The sequence below is a fragment of the Apium graveolens genome, chromosome 2 (assembly GCF_009905375.1).
Source record: "Apium graveolens cultivar Ventura chromosome 2, ASM990537v1, whole genome shotgun sequence".
In the NCBI taxonomy this organism is placed as follows: domain Eukaryota; kingdom Viridiplantae; phylum Streptophyta; class Magnoliopsida; order Apiales; family Apiaceae; genus Apium; species Apium graveolens.
This window is the reverse complement of record NC_133648.1, coordinates 26,703,156-26,723,977: the sequence shown is the minus strand read 5'-3', so window position 1 is coordinate 26,723,977 and position 20,822 is coordinate 26,703,156. Positions and strand designations below refer to the sequence as shown.

The 20,822-nt window shown below is 33.1% G+C and overlaps 2 protein-coding genes across 4 annotated transcripts; both read left to right on the top strand.

Annotated features, from left to right (window-relative positions):
- Positions 1-4,950: 4,950 nt before the first annotated feature.
- LOC141707177 (protein BTR1) lies at positions 4,951-14,798 on the top strand. Of its 3 annotated transcripts, none has more exons than XM_074510210.1 (8): positions 4,951-5,188; positions 10,637-10,875; positions 10,977-11,083; positions 12,363-12,556; positions 12,914-12,987; positions 13,995-14,111; positions 14,187-14,248; positions 14,332-14,798. In XM_074510210.1, the coding sequence occupies exons 1-8, from the start codon at positions 5,080-5,082 to the stop codon at positions 14,423-14,425; spliced, it is 996 nt and encodes a 331-aa protein (XP_074366311.1). In that variant the 5' UTR covers positions 4,951-5,079; the 3' UTR covers positions 14,426-14,798. The 3 variants fall into 3 exon arrangements, with proteins under 3 accessions (XP_074366311.1, XP_074366310.1, XP_074366312.1); XM_074510209.1 differs by having other exon boundaries at positions 12,911-12,987; XM_074510211.1 differs by lacking the exon at positions 4,951-5,188 and adding an exon at positions 8,987-9,121 and having other exon boundaries at positions 12,911-12,987.
- Positions 14,799-15,910: 1,112 nt separating this feature from the next.
- On the top strand, positions 15,911-20,382 carry LOC141707176 (uncharacterized). The gene is made up of 6 exons (XM_074510208.1): positions 15,911-16,176; positions 16,264-16,454; positions 16,555-16,600; positions 17,646-17,728; positions 17,813-17,929; positions 20,144-20,382. The coding sequence occupies exons 1-6, from the start codon at positions 15,990-15,992 to the stop codon at positions 20,213-20,215; spliced, it is 696 nt and encodes a 231-aa protein (XP_074366309.1). The 5' UTR covers positions 15,911-15,989; the 3' UTR covers positions 20,216-20,382.
- The last annotated feature ends 440 nt before the right edge of the window (positions 20,383-20,822 follow it).

Below are 20,822 nucleotides of genomic sequence, written 5' to 3'. Positions count from 1 at the left end.
CTTCTAAACAGACTTCTCGATATACCTTGATCTGTGACTTTTCAATATCTGACTTAGAATTTTTTTTCTAGAACAACATTATTCAAATCCAAGCTGCTACACTTCTTTCTGAGACATGATCATGATTTGATCTTCTTCCAGTGTTTATTCCTTAGCTTGAAGGTTGTTCATAGAAAAATCCTCCAGTCTAATCTACTAAATACGTTTACAGACTCAAGTAATACAATTACTGAATACAAATTTAGATTATCATACAACTTAACCTTAGGGTTATCAAGATGACTTAATCTTGTTATGTACATGCATATCTTGCACAACAAATAACATTGATAATTTCCCGAGAATCAAAACTGGAGGAATAATCATTAATGGTCCAAATGAACCTAACAAAACTCCAATGGGGAGGCTGAAAATTAGTTTCGTATAATTACTATAGTAGTGTATACTGTGTGCTTTATTTTGTTTGAACTATGTAGTGTGTTATGGTTCCTATAGAATAAATTATATTTCTCAATTATATATAAAATGGATTTAGAAGATATAGGCATTGCTGATTGTGGTACAACTCATACGATTCTAAGAATCGAAAATATTTTACCCATATAAGCAAAACTGAAGCTCACGTTGGAACGATTTCCGGCGTATCTAATAATCGAAGGTTTTAGAAAAGCTAGTTTCATCCTAACTAACGGTACCCACATACACATTCAAAATGCATTATATTCTGCTAAGTCTACTAGAAATCTTCTTAGTTTTAAAAATATCCGACTCAACGATTTTCACATTGAAACTCCCTCTGAGGCCGATAGAAAATATCTTCTTATTACTTCCGCTAATTCTGGTAACAAGAAAATCTTAAAACCAATTTCACTCACTTTCTCTAGGATTATATAATGATTAAAACTAGAACTATTGAGTCTCATAATGTCATTACTTCCAAACTCATAAATCCAAAATCTTTTACATTTTGGCATTAAAGATTAGGTCATCATGGTGTCTTTCTGATGCGTCATATACTAGAGAATTCTACTGGATATTCTCTTATAGATTTTAAAGTTCTTTCAAAAAATGACCTTCCACGTTCAACATGTTCTTTAAGAAAACTGATTACTCGACCATCTCCTACTAAAGCTCAGCTTAAAAGGCCAATTTTTCTAGAAAGAATCCAAGGCGACATATGTGGACCTATCCACCTATCATCTGACCCATTTAGGTATTTATGGTATTAATCGATGTCTCAACTATATGATCTCATTTTTATCTTCTCTCAACTCATAATGATGTTTTTGTAAAATTACTTGCCCAAATAATCAAATTATGAGCTCAATTCTCAGTTCATTGCATTAAGTCAATTTGTTTAGATAGTATCGGCAAATTCATATCTGCAATCTTTGTTAACTATTGCATGTCCGTAGGAATCTCAGTTGAACACCCAATTCCACATGTACATACAAAAAATGGGTTAGCCGAGTCCTTTATCAAAATACTCCAACTTATTACAAGACCGCTGTTGTTGAAAGCAAAATTAGCTACATATAGTTGGGGTCATGCAATACTTCATGCTGCTAATATTATTAGGATTAGACTAACTGCCTATAACCAACATTCTCTGTTACAACTGGTACTTGGTCAAATTCCTAATATTTCTCACTTTAAAATTTTCGGAAGTGTTGTATATGTATTGATTGCTCAACCACAAAGATGAAAGATGGGAGCTCAGAGAAGAATAGGTTTCTACGTTGGTTTTGATTCCACATCTATAATTACATATCTTGAGTCTATAACTAGAGATTTATTTACCGCAAGATATGCAGATTATCATTTTGACAAGTCTATATTTCTTCTTTTAGGGGGAGATAAACATTCAAATATAGTTAATTCTGACATGACATAAAATGTATCGGAATTACATTTTCTAGGCCCACATGCTGGTCACTACAAACGTGAAGTTAAAAAAAATTATCCATATGCAGAATATCGCAAACCAAATGCTGATGCATCTATCGATTCTAGAAATGTAATAAAATCTCATATACTTATAATAAACACTCCAGCTATAATAGATATACTAATTCAAAAATCAGATAAAAAATAATTGTTACAGAATCAAAGCCATGCCTGAAGCATGGTAGACCGGTCGGTGCAAAAGATGTTGCACCATGAAAACGAAAAACAAAGAAAATTGCCCATAAAATGGCACATGCTCATTAAGAAGCAAATACCCCTGAAGTGGTATTATGTCCTGAAGAGATTCCAGTCCCCGGAGATACATGATTAAACAATCATGAAATTTCAATAAATATATGCATGATATGATATCACGGGATCGAAGTAAAGTTATGATCAATGATGTATTTGTGTATTCTGCGACATTAGATGTCGGCATACATCTGATCCTGTACCACAAAGTGTGTATGAATGTTGTCGAAGAAAAGACTGGCTAAAATGGAAAGACACGATCCAAACGGAACTAAATTCATTGTGTAAAAGAGAAGTATTTGGACCTGTTGTCCAAACACCAATCGATGTGAACCTTGTTGAAAATAAATAGGTATTCATAAGAAAACGAAATGAAAAAAATGAAATTATGAGATATAAAGCCCAACTTGTAGCACAAGGGTTTTTTCAAAGGCCTGACATTGATTATCATGAGACATACTCGCCAGTAATGGATGAAATTACCTTTCATTATATATTAAGTATGACATCTAAAGAAATATTAAAAACACGCCTTATGGACGTCGTTACTGCATACCTATATGGATCACTTGATAGTGAGATTTTTAAGAAAATCTCATAAGGGTTAAAAATGGATAGGTTCAAGAGACCTCGTCATATAAACTCCATTAAACTTCAACAATCATTTTATGGATTGAAACAATTTGGTCATATGTGGCATATCAGACTTAGTCATTATTTACAAAAGAATGGGTATATTAGTAATCAAATTTCTCCATGTGTTTTTAACAAAAAAATCACAATTTGATTTTGTGATTATTACTGTATATGTGGATGATTTAAATCTTGCAGGAACAACTACGGAGGTTAATGATGCTGTCATATACCTAAAGACAGAGTTTGAAATGAAAGATCTTGGAAGGAAAAAATATTGTCTTGAGATACAAGTCGAGCACTTGTCAACATGAATTTTCCTCCACTAATCCACATATACAGAAAAAGTATTGAATAGATTTTACATGTATAAATCTCATCCATTGACTACTCCAATGGTGGTTAGATCTTTAGAACCTGATTAAGATCCATTTTGACCATGAGAAAATGATGAAGAGGTTCCTGGTACTGAAATTCCATATCTTGGCATAATTGCTGCACTTATGTATCTTGTAAATAATACAAGATTAGATATAACATTTGGCTAGATTTAGCTCTACTTCGATGGACAGACATTGGAATGGGATCAAGCATAGATTTCGTTATCTTCTTAGAACAATAGACATTGAGTTATTCTCCCTAAAAAACTCGACATCACAGTTGATTGGATATGCAAATGCTGTATATTTGTCAGATTCTCATTTTGGAAAATCACATACGAGATATGTATTTACATAATGCGGTACAGCCATTTCCTGAAAATCCACGAAGCAAACTACACTGGCAACCTCAACAAATCACTCGGAAATAATTGCGATTCATGAAGCAAGTAGAGAATGTGTTTGGTTGCGGTCTATCATCAAAAATATTCAAGAATCTTGTGGATACCCAAATATCACATGAAACCCTGCTGTTATGTTTGAGGATAACACTGCATGCATTGATCAATTCAAGGAAGAAAATATCAAATGAGACACGACGAGGCATATTTCACCAAAATTCTTCTACGCTCAAGAACTTCAAAAGAATGATGAAATTGATGTACAGCAAATACGATCATGTGACAAACTTGCAGATTTATTCACGAAATTATTACTGAATTCCACATTTGGAAAGTTACGACATAACATTGGAATACGTCAACTCAAAGATTTATTACAACAAAATTCAGAGAATGATTAGCTTTCCGATGGGGGATTGAAATTCGCCAAAATATTTATTCCACTAGATTTTTATTTGGCAAGATTTTAACGAGGCGATATATGATCCATATTATAATGACAATCAAAGGGGAGTGTTGTAATAGATTGACATTATAGTCAATAATAAATAGTAAAGTTACGCATATAAAACAATAGTAAAGTTAGGCATGCAAAAGAAATGGTACACTACATTTAATTCTCTTCTTTGCTCTCCTGCCCGTAAATACCTTCATCTGGTAATGGAAATAACGCACCTCAATTTTCTTTAGTGCTTTGCTTTTATTTCTTTCTCTGCTATCTGTCTCCATCTGTTAGTGTTCGTAATATAGCTAGTATTTTACAACAATTTTCTCTTTTACCCAGTTTTTTTATTCATTTTTTTTATTGTTTATTTTATTCATTTTTATTTAATTTTAAGAGAAATTGCCATATTGTATAAGCCATAAATGTGAAGTGCCCGTTTGAGAAATCTTAAAATAAGTAACTTATGACTTAAAATGAATAAGGAACTTATAAGTGATAAGTAGATAGATATTTATAAGTTAAATAAGTGTTTGTTAAATGTCAGAATTTTTTTTACTTAACTGAGCTAAAATAAATAAATTTTAAATATAATTATCTTAATTCGTAAATTTTAAATTGGAAAGACATATAAAAACATAAATTTTAAAATAAAAGTTAATAAAAAGCGAAAAATCAAAATAAGCTGAGAAAAACTACGTCGTTGCTAACATCCAACTTATCAGCTTATAAGTTATAAATTCGACTTATAAGCGGGTCGACAAACACTCGTCAATAAGTATTTACGGGTTTATAAGCGAATAAACCGAAATTTATTACAGCTGAGCACGTTGTTTCCTCTCTGCTTCACGTTTTACATCACATCTCATATACACATCTACACACAACCTAATATAAATACACAAAATTATAAAATAATACACAGCCTTTCTCTCCCACTCTCTCTCATCTCTCTCCGTAGCCTAATCTTCGAGATTTTATATATCTCTCTGTATATCTATAAACTACACACGCAGTAGATAGAATGGAATCGCCTGATTCTCGCTACGCTTCATCTAACGAAGCTCCTCCGAAGCAACAGCAGCAGCAATCTTCACCTCGAAACTCGCAGGATGATGGTGGTGATGGTGGTGGTATGAGATCTGTGTTTTTAATTCTCTCTGATCTGCTTTTATTTCGTATATATTCACTCCCGTGCTTTCAATATCTTTAGATTTGTTAATATTATCTGCTACATTTACTAATAAATGCATTTAAATTGTGTATTATATATATGTGTGTGTATTTGCAATGTGGTTATTGTGTTGAGTGATCTGTTTGATTTTTACTGTGGTTAAACCCTAGAATTTAATTAATTTGTGGTAATTTTGTTCTTACTTTAGTAATTCCGTAATTAAACAAGTAGGACTCATAGGTAGGTGTCGTAGATAAATGCAGGCTTGCTATTTATATATATATATATATATATTTATATTTATATATTTCAAAATTATTACGAAATTAATACGGAGGGGCTTAATTGAATTTATGCTATCTTAGAACTGAAATCGTGAATTAGGGATGAGATGAGGAGATAAATGGGGAAATCGACCGGGTGGATCAGTCTAAGAGAACCGGTCAAAGTATGTCCTTGCTTGGTTTGGTTTATAATGAGCCATATGGTTTGGAGCTATTAGGAAGCTAGTTAGAACTGAATGTTCCAAATCTGTTTTAATTACAAAGAAGTATAAAGATAAATAGATAGATTTTGGGGATGGCAATACGTATTCATCCCGAGCCATAGCTCCGTAACTCCTGTTTACGAAATAGGGATAAGTCGTAGATTTTAATTTTTTTTAATAATTTATTGTTTCGATTTAATTATTTACTTTTGTAGGTGCTAAGAGTTACTCGGATGTAGCTACTATTACTAATTTGCATTGTAAGTTGGTAGCTAAATAGTGACACCTACATTGTTCAAATTAATCTGAAGAAGCTGGTGATTCCAGATTTCAGATTAATCATCATTCATGTTTGTCAATTATCTGACATGGACTATGGACTCTGTTTTAGGGCCTAGTCCGATGTTGGGTTTAAACCCCATACAGTTAAACCTCGATGAAGTAATAATCGATAAAGTAATAACCTCGCTAAAATAATATTTTTCTCCGGTCCCAACATAATAGACACGGTATATTTTTGCTCCCGATAAAGTAATAAACTCGCTAAAGTAATATTTTTTCTTGGTCCCGACCCTATTACTTTAAAGAGGTTTAACTGTATGTGATATGAGCTTGGTGATACAAGACATAATTGGATTGGGTAATAATTATATGTGTTGGCAATTATTATCAAATGAGATTGAGTAATAATTGTATGGGTAGACAATTATTATTATAATCAGATTAGGTATGTCTTGTTGGCTAAGTTTGTGATGACTATGTATACATAGTCATGTTATTATTTTGATGTATGCTTAAGAGATGTAGTCGTCTTAGGCTTCGCGTGGAGATGTTTGAGCATTGGTTTGGCACACCATTGATGTGTTATGTATTGATGTATTATTGATAATTGTTTTGATTAATAATATAAGTTGGGATGTGGGTTTTCCGAGTGAAATATGTTGTGTGTACTCCGTATTGGTATAATTGAATTTTGAATAAGTGTGTGTATTTCCTCCTAACAGTCGGGGGTTTGTTTTCACGGTGTTGGTAATACTTTTCCTAGGTGTTGTATATATTTATTCACTGTTGTATATATTTATTCACTGCATATAAACACACTTATTGTGTGTACATAGATATAGAAGTAATCCCAGAATAATATATAAACACACTTATTGTGTGTACATAGATATAGAAGTAATCCCAGAATAATAGTACCGTAATTTGTTTTATTTTGTTGGGAAAAATATACATTAATTTGTTATAACCCGATGCCGATTGTATCAACCAAAACAACTAAATATATTTATTTTTTATTTTACTTTTCTTAAACCTGAATCTATAATATTATTTTTTGAACCAAATAAATAGAATACATTGTTTTGTTTTAGTTGGTAGAATTATATTTTGAATTTAATTTTGTTGATAAATTTCCCGGATGAATATTCTATATCATTTTGTTTTGTCCCGATGCTATAATACCGACCAACGAATTATCTCTAGCTCGGTATTAATACCACTAACGTCCAAACTTTTAACGTTTCAGCGGTCCCTACATCTCTCGTAATTTTTAAGCCTACGTTATATTTACCAATGATTCAAGTGTACTTTAATTTTGTTTTTATTTGGATTAACATTATACGAATTATGTAATTTTAATTTATTTTTTAGGGAAAATCAATACGAGTCATTATTTTTTTTAGCAAGGCCAATTATACGGACTAAATCCAAACAATATATCTAGTTTACTTTTAATTTTATTTTAGTCCGGTTGAATGTTATATTATTTTAACCTAAATGAATAGTATATATCATTTGGTTTAGCCTGAGGTCATTATATCGTCCAGTGATTTATCTTTGGAATTTAATTTTGTTTGAGCCCGGTACAATAGTATATTTTTTTAGTCGGATTAATAGTATTTGTTATTTTATTGTAGTTTGACGCCTATTATAATGTTCCAACCAAATCCCACTATTTATTTTTAGTTTGCTTAGAACTTTATTTTAACCCGGATTAATGATATAAATTTATTTTAACCTAGATGTAAAGTGTATATTATTGTGTTTATCTCGAGGGCATAATACAGACCAGTGAATTATATTTAAATTTTGTTCTCGCCCGGTTAAATAGTATAATTTCTTTCGGCACGAGTGAATGATATATGTTATTTTAGCCGGGACCATTATACGGAACAACGAATTATATTTTGTTTAATTTTAATAAAAAAGTATGAATTATATAGATACCGAATCAAGCCTATAATTATATAAGTCCAAGTAATGTGACCGATTGAACGACTACTTTCCCATATATTTTGGTTTAGAAAGTAACTTATTTAGGACTTTTAAGTAAAAACAAATTTTAAGGGGTAATTAAGTTAAAATTGAGAGTTCCGTAAAAACTTTTAACGTTTCATTTATTATAATATAGTATCGGTATAAAAAGGTATGATATGGTATACCACCATTGATATATATCTAAAAATTAGTATAATAAATTTTAAATATTATTTTAAATCTAAGTACATATTATAAATCCGGGCATCTACATGTGATTAATTTAGTAAATACTAATAGTTAAAATTTGGGAACAAAATGGGGATCAATTGCCCTAAATACTTTAAAGCAGAATGGTGGCCCAAATTGTCCACGATATACAGCAGTCAGTGCAACATGACATTAGGATATGCTAATGCGTGCCACACGGGTGAACGCGTTTAAATAGATAACGTATCTGACTTGTATTTCGTCATAACAGATAACTTATCTGATGTTTACGGCACATTAAATCACGTATTACAAGGTGCGCCAATTGAAACATCCTTGCTGGGCCTCTGCTCTGTTCCAAGCTTGGACCAAACTTAATGAAAGCTCAAGGGGCAGCACAGCCCGTTACTAGACGCTATCAGCTCATGTTGTATAAGGAAATATATCCACATTATTTTCTTTAACTCGATGTGGGACATTAGGTGAGTATTGCGTTGAACGCAATAACGCATCTTGTGGATATATTGGCCATCATTCTGATATGGGGTATTTCGGACCAAGTATGTTAAAATGGAGGCATTTGAGTCATTTTCTCTTTTACCCAACGATTTTTTTTTCATTTTTATTTAATTTTTAGAGAAATGCAAGTATAAGCAATAAATGTGAAATTTATTACAGCTGAGCACGTTGTTTCCTCTCTACTTCACGTTTTACATCAAATCTCATGTACACATTTAGACACAACCTAATATAAATACAAAATTATAAAATAATATACAGCCCCCCCCCCTCTCTCTCTCTCTCTCCCCCCCCCCCCCCGTAGCGATACAATGGAATCGCCTGATTCTCGCCACGCTTCATCTAATGAAGCTCCTCCGAAGCAACAGGAGAAGCAATCTTCACCTCGGGACTCGCAGGATGAGGATGGTGGTGGTGGTATGAGATCTGTGTTTTTATTTCTCTCCGATCTGCTTTGATTTCGTATCTATTCATTCTCATGCTTTCAATTTCCCTAGATCTGTCAATTTTATCTGCTAAATTTACTATTTAATCCATTTAAATTGTATTTTTTATTTATGTGTGTGTTTTAGCATTGTTGTTATTGTGTTGAGAGATTTAATTGAATTTTACTGTGGTTAAACCCCTTGAATTGAATTAATTTGTGGTGATTTTGTTGTTAATTTAGTAATTCCATAATTAAACAAGTAGGACTTGTAGATAGGAGTCATAGATATATGTTGGCTTGCTGTTGATATATATTTTTTAAAACTATTATGAAAGTAAAGTGGAGGAGCTTAATTGAATTTGATGCTATCTTATAACTGATATCGCGAATTAGGGATGAGATGAGGAGATAAAAGGGGAAATCTGATTAGACCGGGTGGATCAGTCAAACCAAACCGGTAAAAGTATGTTGTTGCCTGGTTTAATTTATAATGAGCGATACGGTTTGGAGCCGATTACGAAGCTAGTTAGAACTGAACATACCGAATCTGTTTTATTTACAAAGATGTATAAAGATAAATAGATAGATTTTGGGGATGGCAATTCGTATTCATCCCCGAGCCATAGCTCCTGTTTAGGAAATAAGGATAAGTCGTAGATTATAATATTTTAAATAATTTATTGTTTCGATTTAATTATTTACTTTCATAGGTGCTAGGAGTTACTCGGATGTAGCTACTATTACTAATTTGCATTGTATGTTGGTAGCTAAATAGTGACACCTACGTTGTTCAGATTAATCTTACAAAATAACTGGTGATCCCAGATTTCAGATTAATCATCATTAATGTTCGTCAATTACCTGGAGACAGAGACTACGGACTCTGTTTTAGGGCCTAGTCCCCCCCCCGGTGGGGGGGGGTGTTCCGGGGTGGTGGTAATACTTTCCCGGTGGGGGGGGGGTGTTCCGGGGTGGTGGTAATACTTTTCCTAGGTGTTGTATATATTTATTCATTGCTTATAAACACACTTATTGTGTGTATATATTGGAATGTATCTCATGTTTTCTTATGTATCTTAGTTTCTAATTAAATCATAGTTCATTCTTTTCTATTAAACAATTCTTAAACCTATTCAGCTCTGCCAAATTAAAATGCTACTGATTGTCCCAATCTAGGTTGATTTAGGTAGCACCTGGAATGAACACATATGCAGAACACTAGTTAGGTAGCACCTGCCAAAAATGTATATGCATAACACATATACATTATGTTCTTTCATCCAACGTGGTTCATTTGGCTTAGCAGAAAATCCGTGTTGGTCACTTTATGCGAACACTTGCTTACAGTTTTATTATCCTGCTCTGACGCAACAGATGAACTTACAGCAGCTATGTAATTATGTGCAAGAACTTGCTTACAGTTTTACCTAGTTATGTAAGGTAATATTTTGTACGCTATAGATGTTATAGAACTAACATACTTTTGTCCTTTTCGTGTTGTGAAGATTATCAAGAGAAGAGTACATACACAAGGTTTCTTGTTTCAAATGCTGAAGCTGGTTCAGTTATTGGGAAAGGTGGATCCACAATATCCGAGTTCCAGACACAATCTGGAGCAAGGATTCAGCTGTCTCGCAATTATGAATTCTTTCCTGGAACCTCTGATAGGATTATAATGGTATCTGGAACTGTCAACAATGTGCTCAAGGGTGTTGAATTAATTCTTGACAAGTTACTCAATGAGGTAGATTAAATGACAAATTTCACTGTTCTAAATTCTTTTATTGTCTCTATTCGAGTGTTTCTTAAATGATTGTAAGTTGGCTTTTTTATTTTGCTATATAGTTTTATCTGGAAGAAGGTGATGGTGCTGAACCAAGATCAAAAGTTAGACTTGTTGTACCCAATAGCTCTTGCGGTGGAATAATTGGGAAGGGAGGAGCTACAATAAAGTATGAAAAATCACTCTTGGTTTTCTTTTCTTCATTTATGTATCAACCAACGTAATATGTATTTCCTGCATGCCTAGTAGCCAGCAATTTGCAGCACATTGATCAAAACACATAAAATTTCGAAGTCATTATGCAGAGTCAAGGGGCACATGAATTCTTGAAGTCTTGAATGCTTTAGTAGAGTTTACATTCAAGATGGTAAAGTTCTTTAGGAAGAGATGTAAGGGATTATCAAAATTGAGATCATAGAGTAACCATTGTGTGGAATTCCAGGGGAAGGGAGGTGGCAAGTTCACTTGCTGTACAAATAAATAAAAAAGAAAGAGGATAGAGGTTGGCCAGATTTTCTCTACTAATTAAATACCTAATAGCACAGTACAAATTAAGCCTCAAGCCATTCAACTTACTGAAAAATTATACATATATTCTAGTGGCCTTTTCTCCCTGCATTTCCAATCAAATATGGACAATAATTACTCTTGGTAGCCTAAACAATAATTTGGTAAGTTTAGGAATCAAATGAGTATATTAGGTGATATGTCAATACTAAATACTGTGTAAGAGAGGGAGCAGCTATTCATAGCTAGTTGCACCGAGTTGATTCCTCAGACTTGAAATGATTTTCTAATGATTTTTGTTCTTTTACAATATTTTGGCACCGAGGGAGCAGCTTATTTCTGTGTTGTTTCGAAGTTGAAAGAAAAAGAATGGAAAGTGTTTATATAATTAATAATCACATGCTTGTTTACACATAGCGGATTCTATAATTATTAATCATATGTCTGTTCACACATAAAGGATTCTCTTGAATATATACATTTTTAGTATGGTTCTCTTTAGTTAGATTAAAATGTCTGTTGTATGGTGTCGCTGTCAACATCAATCCTCTAATAGAGTATAATGACCACTGACCACGGATCCGGATCAGGACCGCATATCCTTTGCATTGTTTTTTGATACAATTGGTAATGCAGGTTAAAGTATTAAACAAACGACTTCACATCCTGATATGTTTGTTGCATGTAGAGCATTTTGGTTAAAAGTGACTTTCCATGTTTTAAGGTAAATTCATGATATGAGTTTTCCTAATGCAATGCCTAAAATGCATGGAACACAAAATTCACATCAACCACATTTCTGGTCTGGTGTTTAAGATTTTTTGATAATTTTCTTAAGAAATTTTTTGGAAGAAAGGAGATTTGGTAAATTTAAAGTCTTGATTATATGTTTCGCAAATTCTTGATGTTACTGACTACAAATTATGCAATGGTTTGAGCAGGTCATTTATAGAAGAGTCTCAAGCAGGCATTAAGATATCCCCTCAGGATAACAGCTATGCTGGCATATCTGATAGGCTAGTCACAGTGGCTGGTACACTAGAAGAACAAATGAGAGCTATTGATTTGATTCTATCAAAGTTGTCTGAAGACACTTACTATATCCAGTCCTTGAGCACCCCATTTCCTTATGCTGGTATGACCTTACCCATGTTATTTAAAACACTGGTCTTCTACTATTTTCAACTATTCAAGATAATTTTACATTTGTATATGTTACCCATGTTATTTAAAACACTGGTCTTCTACTATTTTCAACCTGATATTTATTCATATTTTAGCAAACGAAATACTCTCAGAAATAAATTGCGAAGAGGAAGAAATATTGAAGTAATCTGACAGTAGATACTCTTTAATATCTAAACCCTCAAAATCAGAGGATATAGATGCCTAATACATATACTTAGGTAATATGAATGATTGTGCTCTGCGTTTTCCATTTAGATTTTTCAAAATTGACTTCCAGTGAATTTATATATGTTCTGTATAGCAGGATATAATGCACCAAACTATGGTCCAAATGGTGGCGGGGGCAAGTTTCAGAATCATAGGCCTCACAACAACAAGGTTAGTTCTGCATTCCAAACTTAATCAGGATTCAAGGGTGCTCGTCTAACTATGTGATTGTCTAACGAATGAGTTTTGAGTGGTCCAACTTGTTAAGCGATAATGATAAATGATCTTGTCCTTGGTAAATGAAAGTTGGAATAAGCTTTAGAAAATATTCATGATTTGATTGCCTTAGATAGACCCTTTACTTTCACCTTGGACTGGAGATTATCCTTCCTAGTTCCTTTTAATGCTTGTTAGGAGAAACAGTATGGGTTGCTAGGGATGGGCATCCCCCCCCCCCCTCCCGATCCAATCCAATTTACTATACAGCTTGATACTAATTGTGACAAAGACTTGGAGCACTATCATGTTCAATAACTTCATATTGGTCATTTCTTTTGAAACACAACTTAAAAGATATGTAAATGTGGAGATAAAAATATGTCATCTTTCTTTCTTCATTATTACTCTTATCAAAGTAACGAATACTTTTTCTGCTTTGAAGGAAGAGAGCAATAAATTTTTGGGTGTGCCTTGTAATAGTTGTTGAAAGTAGTTCTCTTAATGAAGCTAACAGACAATTCACTATCTTCATGCTTAATATAGAAATTGTGTGCCGGAGTATATTACTTTATGACCAATTGATTGCTAAAGTTTGGTGTCTCATAGCTGCTTGTGTATGATATAAAAAAGAATATGAAACAAACGAGGCCTAATGACTAATAGGTGCATAATCTTAACCCTGTAGCATAGTTTTAGTTCGTATGCAAAACTTTCATACGGGAGATCCCTTCTGAAAAATAACTTTACATCTTGTCTTTCTGATACTCTTTGCTTAGTATCCCTGTAGATTCTATTGTACTGTTAATACATGATGAATTTTAGTTGGCCAAATCATTTAGGTGCAGTAAACATCAGTATATGCGAAATTTCATACTTTTATGTTTTATTCTATATGTATAGCATGGTTGAGGTTGATTGAAGTTTGGGATCATCACTAATTGTACTGATCTTTGTAACAGGGTCCTGGTGTTCTGCAGGATGATAGGAACAGCAACTCTGTGACTATCGGTGTTGCAGATGAGCATATAGGGCTTGTTCTTGGTCGCGGTGGAAGGAATGTAATAGAGATTAGTCAGGTATAACTGATTTCTCTTTTTCCTGTGCCATCTGTATCGTTGCTGTTAATAAACTGCTGCTTTCTTTTTTCGCAGGTCAGTGGGGCAAGGATAAAGATATCGGACAGAGATGATTTCATGGCTGGAACAACTGACAGGTATTGTAGTCAATCAAGAGCTTTGGGCTTACACTTCGAGCAACATATAGTTTATCCTTTGATGTTCTTACCTCTTTTCGCAGGAAAGTAACCATCACAGGTTCACAAAGAGCAATCCGTGTAGCTGAGGATATGATTTCTCAAAAAGTCAGTTCTGCTACTGACAAAGGAGAGTGACTCTAGAAGATGGGGATAGCCTTATGTTGCGAATTTTGTCAGTGAGCCTTGGATAAATTATTGATATAGATATGGCTTTTGTGGGATATTAGCGAGTAAGATTAATATGGTAGCTGGAGTAGTGTTTCTTGATAGACAAATTTTACATGGACTTTCTCAGACCACCAACAATTTCTCGTACAAGCATTATTCTCGATACAAGGTCCTTTATGAATTTGTTAAATTGAACTCCTATGACGATTGACTTTTCATACTTTCGTACTTATAACCTGTGTACCTTTAATCTCAGTTGGCCGTTTTGGCAGTGAGAAGGAATATTGGGTAGAGATGAAAGTTATATATGATAGATTATGGAATTTAGATCTTGCAAATTGATTTACATGCTTGTTTCAGGTATTTCTGTACCAATTATGCCATGATTTTTATTTTGTTAGGTTTTTAAATTTCGATAGTTAGTATAGCTGGTGATATCGTTGTAGCATTTGATGATTTGGCCAATACTAGTTAGAGGTATACCGAGTAACTGGGGAGTACTTTAGGGAAACACATCGCTGTTGGATGATCAACCAGAGAAAGGCTCAACAATGCTCAACAATTGACGGGGGCAGGGAAGAGCAATTAACACCTAGATTAGAGGGGTTAATTGCTTAAAAGCCAGGGATATCCCTAGATCTCTATAGGGATGTATTGTAATCTTGGTCAAGTCTGGTTGTAAATTGCCCTCTGGGCAGAGTTATGCACGATTATTTATTGCTTTTTTTTTTTAGTGTAATAAGCATTGGTCAACAAAAAAAATTTCAAAAATCTATCAAATTAATAAATATTCAATAAATCAATATGTTTATATTTATAGGTAAGTGTTCAAATACAAACCAATATTAAAATACAAATTACAAACCAATAAGACCCGCATGTTTAATCACTTTCCTCTTCGTTTTTAATTTTACTTTTTCCGTTAGTTGATTAATTTTTTAAAAAGAATAATTTCACTGTATTTTTATTCATCTCTCCCTCATTGATTTGCATAGCATATTTGCTATATTTTAACGACAAATTAGTATTTAAACTTACCCGAATCAGTAAACTAAAATCAGTACTAATTTCAGAACTAGTACTTTTAGTGATTTTTTAGACATAATTAGTGATTTATTATCGAAACATATCAAATATGGTATTCATACTGATTTTGAATGATGTACAAAAATATAGTGAAGTTAGATTTTAAAAAGAGTCCACTAATTGACGGGAAAAATTCAATTAAAAATGGAGAGAATTATGTGTAGTTGTATGTGGAAGGTGTAGTGTGTACTTTGTATTTTAATTTAGTTTGTAATTTGTATTTTAATTTAATTTGTATTGGAGTAATTATATTTATATATATAGACATTTGCTAAGTGTAGGATAGCATGATAAACAGTGTTCTTGCTAAAGTACGCCAGATTCTGAACCTTGGGAATCGTGTAATACTCCTTAGCCACACAGACACAAGTAACTACTTGCAACAAACAAACACTTGCACATGATTTCCAAAACTCAACTGAACTAACCAAACCAATCCACCAAAATGGCAACTACACTTTCCTTTTCCTCTTCACTTTCCTCCACAAATCTCACTTCCACAAACCCTAAAATCTCATCTCTCTCCAACCCTAAACATCTCTCCATTACCTCCTCTTCCTCAGCTCCAAAAGCTCGCTTCGTCGCTCGTCGACAAGAATCCGTCTCCGTTACGCCGCTTCAACGCCCTCTCCGTAATCTCCTTTCTCTAATCATTCTATAAATTGTCCGCATAATCGTTTTTTTTTATTCTTATTTTTTATTATATTTTTTAATTGCAGTTGAGTATATGAGTTTGCCTGCTAGTCAATACTCCGTTCTCGATGCCGAAAGGATTGAGCGGATTGATGATAATACGTTTCGATGTTATGTGTATCGATTTAAGTTCTTTGCGTTTGAAGTTTGTCCTGTTTTGTTAGTAAAGGTTGAGGAACAACCTAATGGTTGTTGCATTAAGTTGCTGTCGTGTGAGGTATTTTTTCTACATTTATCTAATTGCTTTTTTTTTGTTAAAAGTTCGACTTATTGTTAAAAGTTGAAGGGTTTTATTGTGGTTTGTTTGCTAATTGCAGCTTGAGGGTTCGCCTATTGTGGTTGCCCAGAACAATAAATTTGATGGTTAGTGTTATTGAATTCCGACCTTTTTATTTATTTCTGCAGACTTCTGCTGGTTCACTATTAATTTAATGTAAAGGTGTTTGTCTTCCTTTTTTTTTATTGGATATGGATGGACTAAGCACATTTAAATGAATGTGTTAATTGATTACATCATAATGAAAGGCCAGCAATTAACAACTTGTGATGAACCATTCTTTTAAAGACCGCATTTGTAGATCAAAGAGCTATAGCCCCATACATCACATGATCTAAGAAATGCAGATTACTATCTAGGTATTAATCAGTACAAGGATCATATTTAAGTATTATTTGTACATATTTAATATTAATATAAATATAATGTTGTACTTAGTGGCTTATTATAAAACATTAGGTTCTTGGAAAAAATGTAAATTAGTTAAAAAAATCATCTAATAGTCAAGCCAGAAACAATATGTTAAAGTCAAAGCTAATCTGCTAGAATTAGATATTGAGAGAGAAACAGAAATTTGTGAGTAATGCGTAACATATCTAATAGACTAAACTCAGATGCAGCATATGCTGAAAAGAAAAAGAAATTTGGTGGGGAAAAACATATCTTGGCTGGGGTAAACAAACATCCAGGCTGGAGAATATGATCACCAGGACACCTTTTTTTTCTGTTTTTTACTCCTCGGTAAAATTGCTTCTAAATGCAGCTGATCGCTCATGTCTAAAATTAGTGCCGCATTCTTTTAATTAATTGTGGGATAATTACATTGAATATTCCACTTTTATAATGAAATTTGAGATGGAGGCCATACCTCGTAATTTATCTTTTGGCAGTGACAAATATTGTAGAGTAAATGTACCTTTTTTCTATTCCTGGGTTTTATTTCAGATTGATTGACTAGTGATTGAGGAGTTTTACTGCCATTTCAGTACTAGATTATTAGGCAAATTGAAATGAAGAAAAAATCAATACCTAATTAATTGCAGTAAGAAGAAAATTACTCATTTGTTTCTGAATTGATTAATGTAATGATTTTCAGGAGTGCTTTGACATTGATTTGGTGTGGGCATGCAGCTTCAATGGAGAATCGGATATCATGTCATAGCAATGGGAGTATCTCGTCCATTGAAAAACTCACTTCAGACACAACTATTGAGGTTTGATTAGTTTTTATGTTTTTATGCCACTGCTCTTTTAACTATGTTCCAAAAAACTTGCTTCAAGAATTACTTGTTCTTCAGGTGAATATTGAGATTCCCTTTGCATTTCGAGCAATTCCAGTACAAGCCATAGAATCCTCTGGTGCCCAAGTCCTTGAACAGATACTAAAAATTATGCTCCCCCGTTTTATGGCACAGGTACGATAATAAGTAATCAGTTGTCGCATATTATTATTTTCTTTCACCAAATATTACTTGATATATATCTTTCTGGACCAGCAATCCTCTCTGTTGTCGGTGTAGATCCCTTTTACATGTGTTTCTGTATTGTGTGTTTAAGTTGAACATGTCATTTAGTGGTATGAGGTCATAGTGGTGGCAAGAATTATGTCACCTCACATAGAAGGCTCAGTGTAATGAATTGTGTTTCCAAAGCTGAACGAGCTTATAAAAAAATCTAGCAAATGTTACAGTCTAATCATGTAACCTACAGGAGCTTTCTGACATCTTTTGCAGCATAGGTTTAGAAAGGTTTTGTAGAACACAAGGAACAAAAAAAAACGAAAAGTAAATAAAACATTGAAACCTGTGCAGGATTCATGTGAAAACCATGGTCAATTCTGATTTCTATGATCCAAGTCTTATGAGTGATATGAAACGGAATTATGGATAATAAAGAATAAGAGTAAAAGAAAACGAAACTTCTTTGAATCCCCATGCCGCAGTGCACCTATGTCTCTATCGGTAGCACATTGTGTCATCATTGTTTCTGTTGGTCAACAAATTCATCAATACGAGTCATAGGCCTCTGTTCGACAATCATCATTGTGTCTATTAACTAGAATTATATTGAGATGACTCCTGTTTCCATGGCACTTTGATGGGGGACATAAGTGAACATAAAGGAGAACTTTTATAAATGTTAGTAATTAACTTATTTATACTATACTATTATAAGCGAAACATGGTTTCGATTGGTCGGTCGGTTAACACCTTCCTAAAATATTTGTTTTCACCTTCCAAAATAAAGTTAAAATAAAATAAGTTATTTGAATATATTAAATCATGTATCTAAAATAATTACAAACTCTTGGAACTACAATTCAACTTAATTTCTAATTGCCCTCGACTTCAGGAAACCAAACACTTCCAAACTTAATTTCAATAAATCATATTTTAATATTAGAAAATAATTCATATATTTAATTCTTATTTTAAATCCGTCAGTATCATTATACGTACAACAAGTTAACTTCTTTAATTTCAATAATACATAATTATTATCTTTTATAATTTATTTTTATTTAATAAATAAATTGCAAATCTATAATCAGCCCGTGCATCGCACGGGTTATAGACTAGTATTAATTTATTACAGAGGGCAATTAGTTTGGTATTTCCTTTTCAACTTTTGGGGATAATAGTTTATTAAATACAAAACATGTAGGTAGCCCAATTATAAGGGTTAGTCCATCAGGTACGTTATATGGGTTTCTATCCCTATACAACTGATATGATCCTCTTATATTTAGAAGGCTTGATTATTAGTATTTTGGATTTTGAATCGAGTATCTTTGTTATGGGTTGCGTGCCATTATTTTCCCTTTGCGCGGTTGGAAAACCTTAAGGGTGGTGATTCTTCCGATTTCATGTCTACCTAGTTCAGTTTTGTGAATGTTTCAAGTCCATAGGTTCTTCTCAATTTCTGTTCTGTAACCATTCGCTATACAGTTTGCTCTTTGATAACCATTGAGATGACATCTTAGGTATAAGGTATACCATAGTTTATTCAGATGACTCCAAAGATGGAACTGTTGAATTCGTATATAATTCATGATTCCAGACTCTGTTTTGAAGCTATGACCCTTTACTCATGAAGCGATTATAAAATAGAAATATTCACGAATTTCATCAGGACTATGTATTACATTATGACGGGCTCGGGCTCTTGCAATGGCACATAATAATAATGTGAGGGTTGTCCTCTTTGGCCAAATATAATAAACTAATTACCAAGTCCTAACATGAACTATAAATTTAAACCAACAAAATTCTAGCTATTAAATAGATATAGCTAGATATAAGGGCATGTTGCATGATGAAAGTAATTTCTTTTTTTAGCAATATGTGGAAATTAATTTTTTTGTTCTTCTATTTATCTATTTATTTATTTTAGTTGAGAAGGTGCGGTATGTATATTTTTGGAGAACACTGTAATTTGTTCTCCCACAGGCACTGGCGGTGAATATTTGTTTGCATAACTGAGGACTTTGTATATGGTGGTTTTACCTAAATAATGGGATTGACATGTTAAATTTCCAAAGTAAACTGACGCTGTTACTTGGGAAGGCTGCCATATATCTTATTTATGTTCCTTAAAACACTTTTTTTTAATGTTTTCTGGTTAAACAGCTAGTGAAGGACTATCAGGCATGGGCTTCTGGTGATGCCTCACGGCAGGCACTTGGAACTGGTCAAATTTGAATTTCAAGAAGCCGAAAATTCAACTCATAGGATTAGTTCTGTATCTTCTTCTATCAAATATATAATTATGATGTCAATGTGATAGTACTGCTAAATTGTGCATGCCATTACGAAGACAACCAAGATACTATTCTTTAGGTGAATAAATCTGTGGGAGATTTGCTTTCTCTTTGACCAATGACCATAGCACAAGAGTATCCATATATTAATAATGGGCTTACACCTTCGGTAACAGCAGAACCGTAGAAGAAGATTATTTATGCATAATAATCACTTTCATTTACAGCCATTATATCAAAGAACTTCATCAGGCCTGATAAATAAAATATTAAAGGTTTTCAGTTAACCCAGTTAATATTATTTAAACCGGGAAGCAGTATTTTTTAAAAAAATTATCTTAAACTAAAAAGCTATTATATTTACAAAGAAAACAATCAATCGATACTAACCTTTTCTTTCTTTAAATCTGAGAAGAGTTATCGGTGGAAAAAAAAGAGACAAACTGATATTTTATTTGTGGAAAAAAAGACAAACTGATATTTTATTTGAGAAAAAGAGAGAGAATATTTACTATAAACAAACCGAGCTGAACCAAGAGATAACCGAG

What these genes read in the sequence shown, in the direction of transcription:
- LOC141707176 (XM_074510208.1), top strand. Translation starts at nt 15,990, where the DNA reads ATGGCAACTACACTTTCCTTTTCCTCTTCACTTTCCTCCACAAATCTC. An exon ending in CCAGAACAATAAATTTGATG is followed by an intron (nt 16,601 to 17,645) that starts GTTAGTGTTATT and finishes GTGGGCATGCAG; the next exon opens with CTTCAATGGAGAATCGGATA. An exon ending in CTTCAGACACAACTATTGAG is followed by an intron (nt 17,729 to 17,812) that starts GTTTGATTAGTT and finishes CTTGTTCTTCAG; the next exon opens with GTGAATATTGAGATTCCCTT.
- LOC141707177 (XM_074510209.1), top strand. Translation starts at nt 5,080, where the DNA reads ATGGAATCGCCTGATTCTCGCTACGCTTCATCTAACGAAGCTCCTCCG. An exon ending in ATGTAATAGAGATTAGTCAG is followed by an intron (nt 14,112 to 14,186) that starts GTATAACTGATT and finishes CTTTTTTCGCAG; the next exon opens with GTCAGTGGGGCAAGGATAAA. An exon ending in ATGGCTGGAACAACTGACAG is followed by an intron (nt 14,249 to 14,331) that starts GTATTGTAGTCA and finishes CTCTTTTCGCAG; the next exon opens with GAAAGTAACCATCACAGGTT.